The sequence below is a fragment of the Pezoporus flaviventris genome, unplaced genomic scaffold (genome assembly GCF_033815535.1).
Source record: "Pezoporus flaviventris isolate CSIRO_AGI_PZ_B2104156 unplaced genomic scaffold, CSIRO_AGI_Pfla_v1 ptg000693l, whole genome shotgun sequence".
Taxonomy (NCBI): Eukaryota; Metazoa; Chordata; class Aves; order Psittaciformes; family Psittacidae; genus Pezoporus; species Pezoporus flaviventris.
The window spans coordinates 60617-75544 of NW_026893238.1; the positions used below are offsets into that span (position 1 = coordinate 60617).

Below are 14928 nucleotides of genomic sequence, written 5' to 3' on the forward strand. Positions count from 1 at the left end.
ACCCATTGGACCCAAGGGCACCCAATGGGGTCAGGAGCACCCAATGGGGTCAGAGGCACCCAAGGGACCCAAGGGCACCCATTGGACCCAAGGGCACCCAATGGGGTCAGGAGCACCCAATGGGGTCAGGGGCACCCATTGGACCCAAGGGCACCCAATGGGGTCAGGGGCACCCAATGGGGTCAGGGGCACCCAATGGGGTCAGGGGCACCCAATGGACCCAAGGGCACCCAATGGGGTCAGAGGCACCCAATGGGGTCAGGGGCACCCAATGGACCCAAGGGCACCCAATGGGGTCAGGGGCACCCAATGGACCCAAGGGCACCCAATGGAGTCAGGGGCACCCAATGGACCCAAGGGCACCCAATGGACCCATGGGCACCCAATGGGGTCAGGAGCACCCATTGGACCCATGGGCACCCAATGGGGTCAGGAGCACCCATTGCACCCATGGGCACCCATTGGACCCCCATCCCCACCCCACTGAGCCCCACTGCTGCCCCTGCCCCACTCACTCGCCCTTCTCCTCCTCGGCCTCCTCCTTCTCCTCCTTCTGCTGCGGCTCCTCCACCTCCTCCTCCCCATCCTCCTGCGGCCCCACACGCGTCAGCCCCACAGCTCTGACCCATAGATCCCCCATAGCCCCAGCCCCATAGATCCCCCATAGCCCCAGCCCCATAGATCCCCCATAGACCCAGCCCCATAGATCCCCCATAGACCCAGCCCCATAGATCCCCCAAAGACCCAGCCCCATAGATCCCCCATAGCCCCAGCCCCATAGATCCCCCATAGACCCAGCCCCATAGATCCCCCATAGCCCCAGCCCCATAGATCCCCCATAGACCCAGCCCCATAGATCCCCCATAGCCCCAGCCCCATAGATCCCCCATAGACCCAGCCCCATAGATCCCCCATAGCCCCAGCCCCACAGCTCTGACCCATAGATCCCCCATAGACCCAGCCCCATAGATCCCCCATAGCCCCAGCCCCATAGATCCCCCATAGACCCAGCCCCATAGATCCCCCATAGCCCCAGCCCCACAGCTCTGACCCATAGATCCCCCATAGACCCAGCCCCATAGATCCCCCATAGCCCCAGCCCCATAGATCCCCCATAGCCCCAGCCCCATAGATCCCCCATAGACCCAGCCCCATAGATCCCCCATCGCCCCAGCCCCATAGATCCCCCATAGACCCAGCCCCATAGATCCCCCATCGCCCCAGCCCCACAGCTCTGACCCATAGATCCCCCATAGACCCAGCCCCATAGATCCCCCATAGACCCAGCCCCATAGATCCCCCATCGCCCCAGCCCCACAGCTCTGCCACATAGATTCCCCATAGACCCCAGAGCCCAGCCCCATAGGTACCCATAGCCCCAGCCCCATAGATCCCCCATAGACCCAGCCCCATAGATCCCCCATCCCCCCAGCCCCACGGCTCTGACCCATAGATCCCCAGAGACCCCAGAGCCCAGCCCCATAGATCCCCCATAGCCCCATCCCCATAGCCCCCCATAGCCCCATCCCCATAGACCCCTGTAGCCCCATCCCCATAGCCCCCTTAGCCCCCCCATAGCCCCCCATAGCCCCACCCCACAACCCCCATAGCCCCATCCCCATAGCCCCCCACAACCCCCATAGCCCCACCCCATAGCCCCACCCCACAACCCCCATAGCCCCATCCCCATAGCCCCCCACAACCCCCCATAGCCCCTCCCCATAGCCCCCCATAGCCCCATCCCACAACCCCCCATAGCCCCACCCCACAACCCCCCATAGCCCCACCCCACAACCCCCATAGCCCCATCCCCATAGTCCCCCACAACCCCCATAGCCCCACCCCATAGCCCCCCATAGCCCCACCCCACAACCCCCATAGCCCCACCCCACAACCCCCATAGCCCCACCCCACAACCCCCATAGCCCCACCCCATAGCCCCCCATAGCCCCACCCCACAACCCCCATAGCCCCACCCCATAGCCCCCCACAACCCCCCATAGCCCCCCCCATAGCCCCCCATAGCCCCACCCCACAACCCCCCATAGCCCCCCCCCATAGCCCCCCCCCAATCCCCATCGCCCCCCCCTTTGCCCCACACTTACCCCCCCCTTCCTGCGCGGCATGGGGCTGCCCTCTGGGGTGGGGGGCTCTGCTCCGGGGGGCTCCCCGATGTCCCCCAGCCCCCCAGCGGCCTCCAGCGCTGCCGCTCGCGGGTGCTCCTTGGGCCCCCCAAAAGGCATCGCCGGGGCCTTCCCGTCCCCTTCCTCCTCCTCCTCCTCCTCCTCCTTCACCTCCTGGCGCTGCTCCATGGGGCCGGGTTCTTGGGGGGCTCGCCCCACATCCTCCCCGCCCCCCCCTCCCCCGGCGCCCCCCACTGCGTCCTGCGTGGGGTCGGGCATGTCGGCCAGCACCTCGGCCAGCGCCAGGCGCTGCGCCCCTTCCACCAGCCCCCCACCGAAGAGCGAGACCCACAGCAGCCGCCCCACGGCTCCCATCGCCCCCCACGCCGCCCCCGCTGTGCCCATCGCCGCGCGTCCGGCCCCGCTCCCCACCGCCCGCAGCAGCTCCCTCCCCGGCCTCCTCTTCCACCTCCTCAACCGCCGCCGCCACGCGTCGGCCGAGCCGAAGACGCCGCTCAACCAACGATGGCCGACGGCGGCCGGCGTCGAGCGCGTCGCTTCGACGCCTTCCTCGCCCTCCTCTTCCTCGGCGGCGGCCGGGTCCTGGCGCGCCGCGGCGCCGCGCTCCTCGGAGAGCCGCGAGGCGATCTGCATCTCGAAGATGGTGTCCTCGCAGAAGCTCACGAAGAGCTCCATCTTCTCGGCCTCGCCGCCCTCGTTGACCACGTCGAAGATGAACTGCCGCTTGGACTCCTTGACCTGCGGCATCTCCCACTGCGCCTTGTTGGCGGCGCTGATCTCGAAGTAGAGGCGCTCGATGCGCCGCGCCGCCCCCATGATCTCGATGCGGCCCAAGAAGGGGCGGAAGTACTCCAAGATGCTGGAAGCTTGCTCCAGGAAGGTGCGCAGGCGTTGGTCGTGGGGCACGTGCTCGGCCAGGTTGGTGAGGAGCACGGCCACGTTGAAGCCGATGTCGCGCGCCGGCTCTTGGAAGCGCCCGGCGAAGGCGTCCACGTCGATCATCTCGTTCTCGTCGGCTTCGGAACACGAGAGCAGGAACTGGATCTCGGCGGCTTCGAACTGTTTCTGGTTGTCCATGGCCTTCTGGAAGTCCTTCTTGGAGATGAGGCCCCGCGGGTCGGTGACGGAGGCGCGGAAGGCGTCCGAGGCCACGATGTCGCGGAGCTTGAGGAACATGTCGAAGAACTTGAGGATCATGGTGACGTTGGCCGAGGACTCCACCAGCATGTCCACCATCTGCCGGGCGATGGTGCCGTTCACCACGTTGCCTATGGGGGGGACGGGACGGAGAGTGAGGGATCAATGGAGGAGGGCATGGGGGGGGTTGGGGGGCATTGGTTGAGAAGAGGAGGGAGGGGAGAGGATAAAGGGGAGGGGGCGGGGAGACCTTGGTGGGGCAAGGGGCACCTTGGGTGGTCAACGACAGCTTGGGTGGTCAATGAGACCTTGGGTGGTCAAGGGGCACCTTGGGTGGTCAATGACAGCTTGGGTGGTCAATGAGACCTTGGGTGGTCAAGGGGCACCTTGGGTGGTCAATGACAGCTTGGGTGGTCAATGAGACCTTGGGTGGTCAAGGGGCACCTTGGGTGGTCAACGACAGCTTGGGTGGTCAATGAGACCTTGGGTGGTCAAGGGGCACGTTGGGTGGTCAAGGGATCCCATAGGTGGTCAAGGGGCACCTTCGGTGGTCAAGGGGCACGTTGGGTGGTCAAGGGGCACCTTGGGTGGTCAATGACAGCTTGGGTGGTCAAGGGGCACGTTGGGTGGTCAAGGGGCATGCTGGGTGGTCAAGGGGCACATTGGGTGGTCAAGGGATCCCATAGGTGGTCAATGAGACCTTGGGTGGTCAAGGGGCACGTTGGGTGGTCAAGGGATCCCATAGGTGGTCAAGGGGCACCTTCGGTGGTCAATGACAGCTTGGGTGGTCAAGGGGCACGTTGGGTGGTCAAGGGGCACATTGGGTGGTCAATGACAGCTTGGGTGGTCAAGGGGCATGCTGGGTGGTCAAGGGGCACATTGGGTGGTCAAGGGATCCCATAGGTGGTCAATGAGACCTTGGGTGGTCAAGGGGCACCTTGGGTGGTCAACGACAGCTTGGGTGGTCAAGGGATCCCATAGGTGGTCAAGGGGCATGTTGGGTGGTCAAGGGGCACGTTGGGTGGTCAATGACGGCTTGGGTGGTCAAGGGGCATACTGGGTGGTCAAGGGGCACGTTGGGTGGTCAAGGGATCCCATAGGTGGCCAAGGGGCACCTTGGGTGGTCAACGACAGCTTGGGTGGTCAAGGGGCACGTTGGGTGGTCAACAACAGCTTGGGTGGTCAAGGGATCCCATAGGTGGTCAAGGGGCATGCTGGGTGGTCAAGGGGCACATTGGGTGGTCAAGGGATCCCATAGGTGGTCAAGGGGCACCTTGGGTGGTCAATGACAGCTTGGGTGGTCAAGGGGCACGTTGGGTGGTCAAGGGATCCCATAGGTGGTCAATGACACCTTGGGTGGTCAAGGGGCACGTTGGGTGGTCAAGGGATCCCATAGGTGGTCAAGGGGCACCTTGGGTGGTCAATGACAGCTTGGGTGGTCAAGGGATACCATAGGTGATCAATGACAGCTTGGGTGGTCAAGGGGCACGTTGGGTGGTCAATGAGACCTTGGGTGGTCAAGGGGCACGTTGGGTGGTCAAGGGATCCCATAGGTGGTCAAGGGATACCATAGGTGATCAATGACAGCTTGGGTGGTCAAGGGGCACGTTGGGTGGTCAATGAGACCTTGGGTGGTCAAGGGGCACGTTGGGTGGCCAATGACAGCTTGGGTGGTCAAGGGGCACCTTGGGTGGCCAATGACAGCTTGGGTGGTCAAGGGGCACCTTGGGTGGCCAATGACAGCTTGGGTGGTCAAGGGGCATACTGGGTGGTCAAGGGGCACGTTGGGTGGTCAAGGGATCCCATAGGTGGTCAATGAGACCTTGGGTGGTCAAGGGGCACCTTGGGTGGTCAATGACAGCTTGGGTGGTCAAGGGATCCCATAGGTGGTCAATGAGACCTTGGGTGGTCAAGGGGCACCTTGGGTGGTCAATGACACCTTGGGTGCTCAATGGACCCCTTGGGTACTCCATGACCCCTTGGGTGCTCCATGACCCCTTTGGGTGCCCCATGGGGCCTGCCCCCCCGCTATGGCTGATGGGAACGGGGTGCCCCCTGCCCATTGGCTGTTGGAGGGAGGGGGCGGAGCCATGGGCGCACCCTCCAGCAGGGACAGCAGCATCACCACCATGTCCTTCTGCAGGTCCAGCAGCTCCTTCAGCAGCTCGATCTGGCTGGAGTGCTGGGGGGCAATGGGGGGCAATGGGGGGCACCGTGAGTGCCATTGACCCCATTGAGCCCCATTGCCTCCATTGCCCCCCATTGACCCCCTTTGCCCCCATTGCCCCATAGCCCCCATTGCCCCCATTGCCCCCCATTGCCCCCCTTTGCCCCCATTGCCCCATTGCCCCCCATTCCCCCCATTGCCCCTCATGTCCCCATTGCCCCCATTGCCCCCCATTGCCCCATAGCCCCATTGCCCCAGAGCCCCCCATTGACCCCCATAGCCCCATTGCCCCCATAGCCCCCATATCCCCCCATTGCCCCATAGCCCCCCATAGGCCCCCATAGCCCCATTGCCCCCCATAGCCCCCCATAGCCCCATTGCCCCCCATTGCCCCATAGCCCCATAGCCCCATTGCTCCATAGCCCCATTGCCCCATAGCCCCCCATTGACCCCCATAGCCCCATTGCCCCCATAGCCCCCCATAGCCCCCCATAGCCCCATTGCCCCCCATTCCCCCCATAGCCCCCCATTGCCCCATAGCCCCCCATTGCCCCATAGCCCCATAGCCCTCATTGCCCCCATTGCCCCATAGCGCCCCATAGCCCCCCATAGCCCCCCCCAGCCCCATAGCCCCCCATAGCCCCCCCCAGCCCCATAGCCCCCCATAGCCCCATAGCCCCCCATAGCCCCCCCCAGCCCCATAGCCCCCCATAGCCCCATAGCCCCCCATAGCCCCATAGCCCCATAGCCCCCCATTGCCCCATTGCCCCCCATAGCCCCCCATAGCCCCATTGCCCCAGAGCCCCCCATTGACCCCCATAGCCCCATTGCCCCCATAGCCCCCATATCCCCCCATTGCCCCATAGCCCCCCATTGCCCCATAGCCCCATAGCCCCCCATTGACCCCCATAGCCCCATTGCCCCCATAGCCCCCCATAGCCCCCCATAGCCCCATTGCCCCCCATTCCCCCCATAGACCCCATTGCCCCATAGCCCCCCATTGCCCCATAGCCCCATTGCCCCCCATTGCCCCATAGCGCCCCATAGCCCCCATTGCCCCCATTGCCCCATAGCCCCCCATAGCCCCCATTGCCCCATAGCCCCATTGCCCCATTGCCCCATAGCCCCATAGCCCCCATTGCCCCCATTGCCCCATAGCCCCCCATAGCCCCCATTGCCCCATAGCCCCATTGCCCCATTGCCCCATAGCCCCATAGCCCCCATTGCCCCCATTGCCCCATAGCCCCCCATAGCCCCCCATAGCCCCATAGCCCCCATTGCCCCATAGCCCCATAGCCCCCATTGCCCCCCATTGCCCCATAGCCCCATTGCCCCCCATTCCCCCCATACCCCCCCATTGCCCCATAGCGCCCCATAGCCCCATAGCGCCCCATAGCCCCATAGCGCCCCATAGCCCCCCATAGCCCCATTGCCTCCATTGCCCCCCATAGCCCCCCATTGCCCCATAGCCCCATTGCCCCCATAGCCCCCCATAGCCCCATTGCCCCCCATTCCCCCCATAGCCCCATAGCCCCCCATAGCCCCCCATAGCCCCCCATAGCCCCGCTGCCACCTGGGCCAGTTTCTTCATCATGTGGGCGAAGACGTGGAGGAAGCCGATGACGGCGTCCCAGAGGCGGCTGTGGGCCAGGCTCTGCTGGTTCCCCGTGCACGGGCCCTGGGGGGCGGCCCGGGGGGCAATGGGGGTCAGGGGGGACATGGGGGGCAATGGGGACATGGGGGGCAATGGGGGGCAATGGGGACATGGGGGGCAATGGGGACATGGGGGGCAATGGGGACATGGGGGTCAGGGGGGACATGGGGGGCAATGGGGACATGGGGGGCAATGGGGGCATGGGGGGCAATGGGGACATGGGGGTCAGGGGGGACATGGGGGGCAATGGGGACATGGGGGGCAATGGGGGTCAGGGGGGACATGGGGGGCAATGGGGACATGGGGGGCTATGGGGACATGGGGGGCAATGGGGGGCAATGGGGACATGGGGGGCTATGGGGGCAATGGGGGGCAATGGGGGGCAATGGGGGCAATGGGGGGCAATGGGGGGCAATGGGGGCAATGGGGGGCAATGGGGACATGGGGGGCAATGGGGACATGGGGGGCAATGGGGGCCATGGGGGGCAATGGGGGTCAGGGGGGACATGGGGGGCAATGGGGACATGGGGGGCAATGGGGGACATGGGGGGCAATGGGGGTCAGGGGGGACATGGGGGGCAATGGGGACATGGGGGGCAGTGGGGACATGGGGGGCAGTGGGGGGCAATGGGGGGCAATGGGGGACATGGGGGTCAGTGGGGACATGGGGGGCAATGGGGGACATGGGGGTCAGTGGGGACATGGGGGTCAGTGGGGCCAATGGGGACATGGGGGTCAATGGGGCAATGGGGGTCAATGGGGGTCAATGGGGATCAATGGGGGTCAATGGGGGTCAATGGGGGTCAATGGGGGTCAATGGGGGTCAATGGGGCAATGGGGGTCAATGGGGGTCAATGGGGCAATGGGGGTCAATGGGGGTCAGTGGGGACATGGGGGACATCCCAGGGCCACCAAGGTCTTTGGGGACCCCTGGGGTCCATGGTATCTCTGGGTCCCATCGTGTCTATGGGTCAGTCTCTATGGGTCGCTATGGGTCGCGATGGGTCCCTATGTGTCCCTATGGGTCGCTGTGGGTCTCTATGGGTCCCTATGGGTCCCTATGGGTCGCTGTGGGTCTCTATGGGTCCCTATGGGTCCCTATGGGTCCCTATGGGTCTCTATGGGTCTCTATGGGTCCCTATGGGTCGCTGTGGGTCTCTATGGGTCCCTATGGGTCCCTATGGGTCCCTATGGGTCTCTATGGGTCCCTATGGGTCCCTATGGGTCTCTATGGGTCTCTATGGGTCCCTATGGGTCCCTATGTGTCTCTATGGGTCTCTATGGGTCCCTATGTGTCCCTATGGGTCCCTATGGGTCCCTATGGGTCTCTGTGGGTCTCTATGGGTCGCTGTGGGGCGCTGTGGGGCTCACCTGGATGTACTCGGTGAGGCTGTTGAAGACCTGCTTGGCCACGGCCATGGCCTTGGAGAAGTTCCGCTTCCCGTGCTCGTCGATGACCTCCTTGCCCGAGTAGTACCAATAGAAATCACTGATGGACTCCTGCCGGACCCAGCGGGCATCAGCGCCATGGGGCGCCATGGGGCGCTATGGGGCGCTATGGGGCGCTATGGGGTGCTATGGGGCGCTATGGGGTGCTATGGGGCGCTATGGGGTGCTATGGGGCGCTATGAGGCGCTATGGGGCGCTATGGGGCTCTATGGGGCGCTATGGGGCTCTATGGGGCTCTATGGGGCGCTATGGGGCACTATGGGGCACTATGGGGCGCTATGGGGCTCTATGGGGCACTATGGGGCACTATGGGGCGCTATGGGGCGCTATGGGGCTCTATGGGGCGCTATGGGGCGCTATGGGGCTCTATGGGGCGCTATGGGGCACTATGGGGCACTATGGGGCGCTATGGGGCTCTATGGGGCACTATGGGGCACTATGGGGCGCTATGGGGCACTATGGGGCGCTATGGGGCGCTATGGGTGCCATGCGTCTCTATGGGTGTCATCGGTCTCTATGGGTGCCATGCGTCTCTATGGGTGTCATCGGTCTCTATGGGTGCCATGGGTCTCTATGGGTGTCATCGGTCTCTATGGGTGCCATGGGTCTCTATGGGGCGCTATGGGGCGCTATGGGGCGCTATGGGGCGCTATGGGTGCCATGCGTCTCTATGGGTGCCATCGGTCTCTATGGGGCGCTATGGGGCGCTATGGGGCGCTATGGGGCACTATGGGTGCCATTTGTCTCTATGGGTGCCATGGGTCTCTATGGGGCGCTATGGGGCGCTATGGGGCTCTATGGGGCGCTATGGGGCGCTATGGGGCTCTATGGGGCGCTATGGGGCTCTATGGGTGCCATGCGTCTCTATGGGTGCCATGCGTCTCTATGGGTGCCATGGATCTCTATGGGGCGCTATGGGGCGCTATGGGGCGCTATAGGGCGCTATGGGGCTCTATGGGTGCCATGCGTCTCTATGGGTGCCATTCGTCTCTATGGGTGCCATGGGTCTCTATGGGGCGCTATGGGGCGCTATGGAGCTCTATGGGGCGCTATGGGGCTCTATGGGGCTCTATGGGTGCCATGCATCCCTATGGGTGTCATCGGTCTCTATGGGGCGCTATGGGGCGCTATGGGGTGCTATGGGGCGCTATGGGGCTCTATGGGGCTCTATGGGTGCCATGGGTCTCTATGGGGCGCTATGGGGCTCTATGGGTCTCTATGGGTGCCATGGGTCTCTATGGGTGCCATGCGTCTCTATGGGTGCCATGGGTCTCTATGGGGCGCTATGGGGCGCTATGGGGCACCATGGGGCACTATGGTCCCTATGGGTCTCTATGGGTTCCATGGGTCTCTATGGGTCTCTATGGGTTCCATGGGTCCCTATGGGTCCCTATGGGTCCCAATGGGTCCCTATGGTCCCTATGGGTCCCCGTGGGCCCCACGGCACCTGCAGGCGCAGCAGGTAGTCCACGGTGCAGATGATGATGTTGATGGTGGTCGTGTTCCCCGTCTGCGTCCGGAGGTAGTTCTGGAAGTCTGGGGGGCGGCGGGGTCAGCGCTGCCCCATAGCCCTGCCCCATAGCCCAGCCCCATAGCCCAGCCCCATAGCCCAGCCCCATAGCCCTGCCCCATAGCCCAGCCCCATAGCCCTGACCCATAGCCCAGCCCCACAGCCCAGCCCCATAACCCAGCCCCATAGCCCACCCCCATAGCCCTGCCCCATAGCCCTGCCCCACAGCCCAGCCCCATAGCCCACCCCCATAGCCCTGCCCCATAGCCCAGCCCCATAGCCCACCCCCATAGCCCAGCCCCATAGCCCAGCCCCATAACCCAGCCCCATAGCCCTGCCCCATAGCCCTGCCCCATAGCCCTGCCCCATAGCCCAGCCCCATAGCCCTGCCCCATAGCCCTGCCCCATAGCCCAGCCCCATAGCCCTGCCCCATAGCCCAGCCCCATAGCCCTGCCCCATAGCCCTGCCCCATAGCCCAGCCCCATAGCCCACCCCCATAGCCCAGCCCCATAACCCAGCCCCATAGCCCACCCCCATAGCCCAGCCCCATAGCCCACCCCCATAGCCCAGCCCCATAGCCCACCCCCATAGCCCAGCCACGTAGCCCTGCCCCATAGCCCAGCCCCATAGCCCACCCCCATAGCCCAGCCCCATAGCCCAGCCCCATAGCCCACCCCCATAGCCCAGCCACGTAGCCCTGCCCCATAGCCCACCCCCATAACCCAGCCCCATAGCCCAGCCCCATAGCCCTGCCCCATAGCCCTGCCCCATAGCCCACCCCCATAGCCCAGCCCCATAGCCCACCCCCATAGCCCTGCCCCATAGCCCAGCCCCATAGCCCACCCCCATAGCCCTGCCCCATAGCCCAGCCCCATAGCCCACCCCCATAGCCCAGCCCCATAACCCAGCCCCATAGCCCACCCCCATAGCCCAGCCCCATAACCCAGCCCCATAGCCCAGCCCCATAGCGCTGCCCCATAGCCCAGCCCCATAGCCCTGCCCCATAGCCCTGCCCCATAGCGCTGCCCCATAGCGCTGCCCCATAGCCCTGCCCCATAGCGCTGCCCCATAGCGCTGCCCCATAGCCCAGCCCCATAGCGCTGCCCCATAGCCCAGCCCCATAGCCCTGCCCCATAGCCCTGCCCCATAGCCCAGCCCCATAGCCCTGCCCCATAGCCCAGCCCCATAGCCCAGCCCCATAGCCCTGCCCCATAGCCCTGCCCCATAACCCAGCCCCATAGCCCTGCCCCATAACCCAGCCCCATAGCCCTGCCCCATAGCCCAGCCCCATAGCCCTGCCCCATAGCGGGAGCCCCTCACCGTTGTTGTGGCCCTCGCAGAGCAGCTGCAGCAGCCGGAAGAGGTCCTGGGTGAACTCATCATCGGCCATCACCTTCTCCCCTAGGGCGCCCCATAGAGACCGTGGGGAGGGGCCCCATAGAGACAATGGGGAGGGGACCCCATAGAGACAATGGGGACCCCATAGAGACAATGGGGAGGGGCCCCATAGAGACAATGGGGACCCATAGAGACAATGGGGAGGGGCCCCATAGAGACAATGGGGACCCATAGAGACAATGGGGACCCCATAGAGACAATGGGGACCCCATAGAGACCGTGGGGAGGGACCCCATAGAGACAATGGGGACCCATAGAGACAGTGGGGACCCATAGAGACAATGGGGACCCCATAGAGACAATGGGGAGGGGCCCCATAGAGACAATGGGGAGGGGACCCCATAGAGACAATGGGGACCCCATAGAGTGACATTGGGGACCCCATAGGAGACAATGGGGACCCCATAGGGTGACATTGGGGACCCCATAGAGACAGTGGGGAGGGGACACCATAGAGACAATGGGGACCCCATAGAGTGACATTGGGGACCCCATAGGAGACAATGGGGACCCCATAGGGTGACATTGGGGACCCCATAGAGACAGTGGGGAGGGGACCCCATAGAGACAATGGGGACCCATAGAGACCGTGGGGACCCCATAGGAGACAATGGGGACCCCATAGGGTGACATTGGGGACCCCATAGGGTGCAGGTGTTAGCTTGGGGGGAGAGGCAGCAGGACCAGGGGGGCACAAGCAGGACCAGGCAATGGGGGGACAGCCAGGGACACCCCATAGACACTGTGGGGCCCCCCTATAGCCCCTATAGCCCCCTAGAGATGCCATAACCCCTGTAGCCCCTATAGGCCCCATAGCCCCTATAGCCCCCTATAGCCCCTATCCCCCTATAGCCCCCATAGTCCCTATAGCCCCTATAGCCCCTATACCGCCCATATCCCCCTATAAACCCTGTAGCCCCTATAGCCCCCACAGCCCCCATAGTCCCTATAGCCCCCATAGTCCCTATAGCCCCTATACCCCCCATATCCCCCTATAGCCCCTACAGCCCCTATAGACCCCATATCCCCCTATAGCCCCTACAGCCCCCATAGCCCCCTATAGCCCCCATAGCCCCCATACGCCCATACCCCCCATAGCCCCTATAGCCCCCATAGCCCCCATACCCCCCATAGCCCCCTATACCCCCCATTGCCCCATAGCCCCCCATAGCCCCTATACCCCCATAGCCCCCATACTCCCCATACTCCCTATATCCCACTATACCCCCCATAGCCCCATACCCCCATAGCCCCCTATATCCCCCATAGCCCCCCATAGCCCCATACCCCCCATAGCCCCATAGCCCCATAGCCCCCTATATCCCCCCATAGCCCCCCATAGCCCCATAGCCCCATAGCCCCCCATACCCCCCATAGCCCCATAGCCCCCTATACCCCCCATAGCCCCATAGCCCCCCATAGCCCCATAGCCCAGGGATGGTATTTACCATTGTCTCTGCTGACTGCACCAGGAGCCAGGGTGGGAAGAGAAGGGAGAGAGGAGGTGAGCGGGGGGGATCAGTGGGGCTGGGGGGGATCAGTGGGGTGGGGGGGATCAATGGGGTGGGGGGGATCAATGGGGTGGGGGGGATCAGGAGGGTGGGGGGGATCAGTGGGGCTGGGGGGGATCAGTGGGGCTGGGGGGGATCAGTGGGGTGGGGGGGATCAGTGGGGTTTGGGGGTCAATGGGGTGGGGGGGATCAGTGGGGTTTGGGGGTCAATGGGGTGGGGGGGATCAGTGGGGCTGGGGGGGGATCAATGGGGTGGGAGGGATCAGTGGGGTTGGGGGGGATCAGTGGGGTTGGGGGGAATCAGTGGGGCTGGGGGGGATCAGTGGGGTGGGGGGGGAATCAGTGGGGCTGGGGGGGATCAATGGGGTGGGGGGGATCAGTGGGGCTGGGGGGATCAATGGGGTGGGGGGGATCAGTGGGGTGGGGATCAATGGGGTTGAGGGGGATCAGTGGGGCTGGGGGGGATCAATGGGGTTTGGGGGTCAATGGGGTGGGGGGGATCAGTGGGGCTGGGGGGATCAGTGGGGTGGGGGGGATCAGTGGGGGTGGGGGGGATCAGTGGGGTGGGGGGGGATCAGTGGGGCTGGGGGGGATCAATGGGGTGGGGGGGATCAGTGGGGTTGGGGGGGATCAATGGGGTGGGGGGGATCAGTGGGGCTGGGGGGAATCAGTGGGGCTGGGGGGGATCAGTGGGGTTGGGGGGGATCAATGGGGTGGGGGGGGATCAGTGGGGTGGGGGGGATCAATGGGGTGGGGGGGGATCAGTGGGGCTGGGGTCATTCACAGCAGGGGTGGGGGGGATCAGTGGGGGCTGGGGGGGATCAATGGGGTGGGGGGGATCAATGGGGTGGGGTTCAATGGGGTTGAGGGGGATCAATGGGGTGGGGGGGATCAGTGGGGTGGGGATCAATGGGGCTGGGGGGGATCAGTGGGGCTGGGGTCATTCACAGCAGGGGTGGGTTGGGGGGCAGCAGCGTAGCGATGGGGACCCCCAGTTCCACCCCTTGGCCCCCTGGGTCCCATAGGGAGCTGTGGGGTGTGGGGGTCTCATGGGTGCTGTGGGTGCTGTGGGTGCTGTGGGTGCTGTGTGTTCTATGGGTGCTGTGTGTTCTATGGGTGCTATGGGTGCTGTGGGTGCTGTGGGTGCTGTGGGTGCTATGGGTGCTGTGTGTTCTATGGGTGCTGTGTGTTCTATGGGTGCTATGGGTGCTGTGTGTTCTATGGGTGCTGTGGGTGCTATGGGTGCTATGGGTGCTATGGGTGCTGTGTGTTCTATGGGTGCTATGGGTGCTGTGTGTTCTATGGGTGCTATGGGTGCTGTGGGTGCTATGGGTGCTATGGGTGCTATGGGTGCTATGGGTGCTATGGGTGCTGTGTGTTCTATGGGTGCTGTGGGTGCTGTGTGTTCTATGGGTGCTATGGGTGCTGTGTGTTCTATGGGTGCTGTTCTGTGTTCTATGGGTGCTATGGGTGCTATGGGTGCTGTGTGTTCTATGGTTGCTATGGGTGCTATGGGTGCTGTGTGTTCTATGGGTGCTATGGGTGCTATGGGTGCTATGGGTGCTATGGGTGCTGTGTGTTCTATGGGTGCTGTGTGTTCTATGGGTGCTATGGGTGCTATGGGTGCTGTGTGTTCTATGCGTGCTATGGGTGCTATGGGTGCTATGGGTGCTGTGTGTTCTATGGGTGCTATGGGTGCTATGTGTTCTATGGGTGCTGTGTGTTCTATGGGTCCTATGGGTGCTATGGGTGCTATGGGTGCTGTGTGTTCTATGGGTGCTGTGTGTTCTATGGGTGCTATGGGTGCTATGGGTGCTATGGGTGCTATGGGTGCTATGGGTGCTATGGGTGCTGTGTGTTCTATGGGTGCTATGGATGCTATGGGTGCTGTGTGTTCTATGGGTGCTATGGGTGCTATGGGTGCTATGGGTGCTATGGGTGCTATGGGTGCTATGGA

At 63.9% G+C, this 14928-nt stretch overlaps 1 protein-coding gene across 1 annotated transcript in view; it reads right to left on the reverse strand.

The window, feature by feature from the left end:
• LOC133264176 (ryanodine receptor 1-like) overlaps window positions 1–11458 on the reverse strand; it is a 29357-nt gene extending 17899 nt beyond the window's left edge. Inside the window, 7 exon segments of the mRNA XM_061444112.1 lie at window positions 516–589; window positions 2106–3412; window positions 5382–5463; window positions 7022–7126; window positions 8474–8602; window positions 9999–10087; window positions 11383–11458. Of these exon segments, the coding sequence (XP_061300096.1) occupies window positions 516–589; window positions 2106–3412; window positions 5382–5463; window positions 7022–7126; window positions 8474–8602; window positions 9999–10087; window positions 11383–11452 (1856 nt within the window). The 5' untranslated portion in view covers window positions 11453–11458.
• Window positions 11459–14928: the final 3470 nt, after the last annotated feature.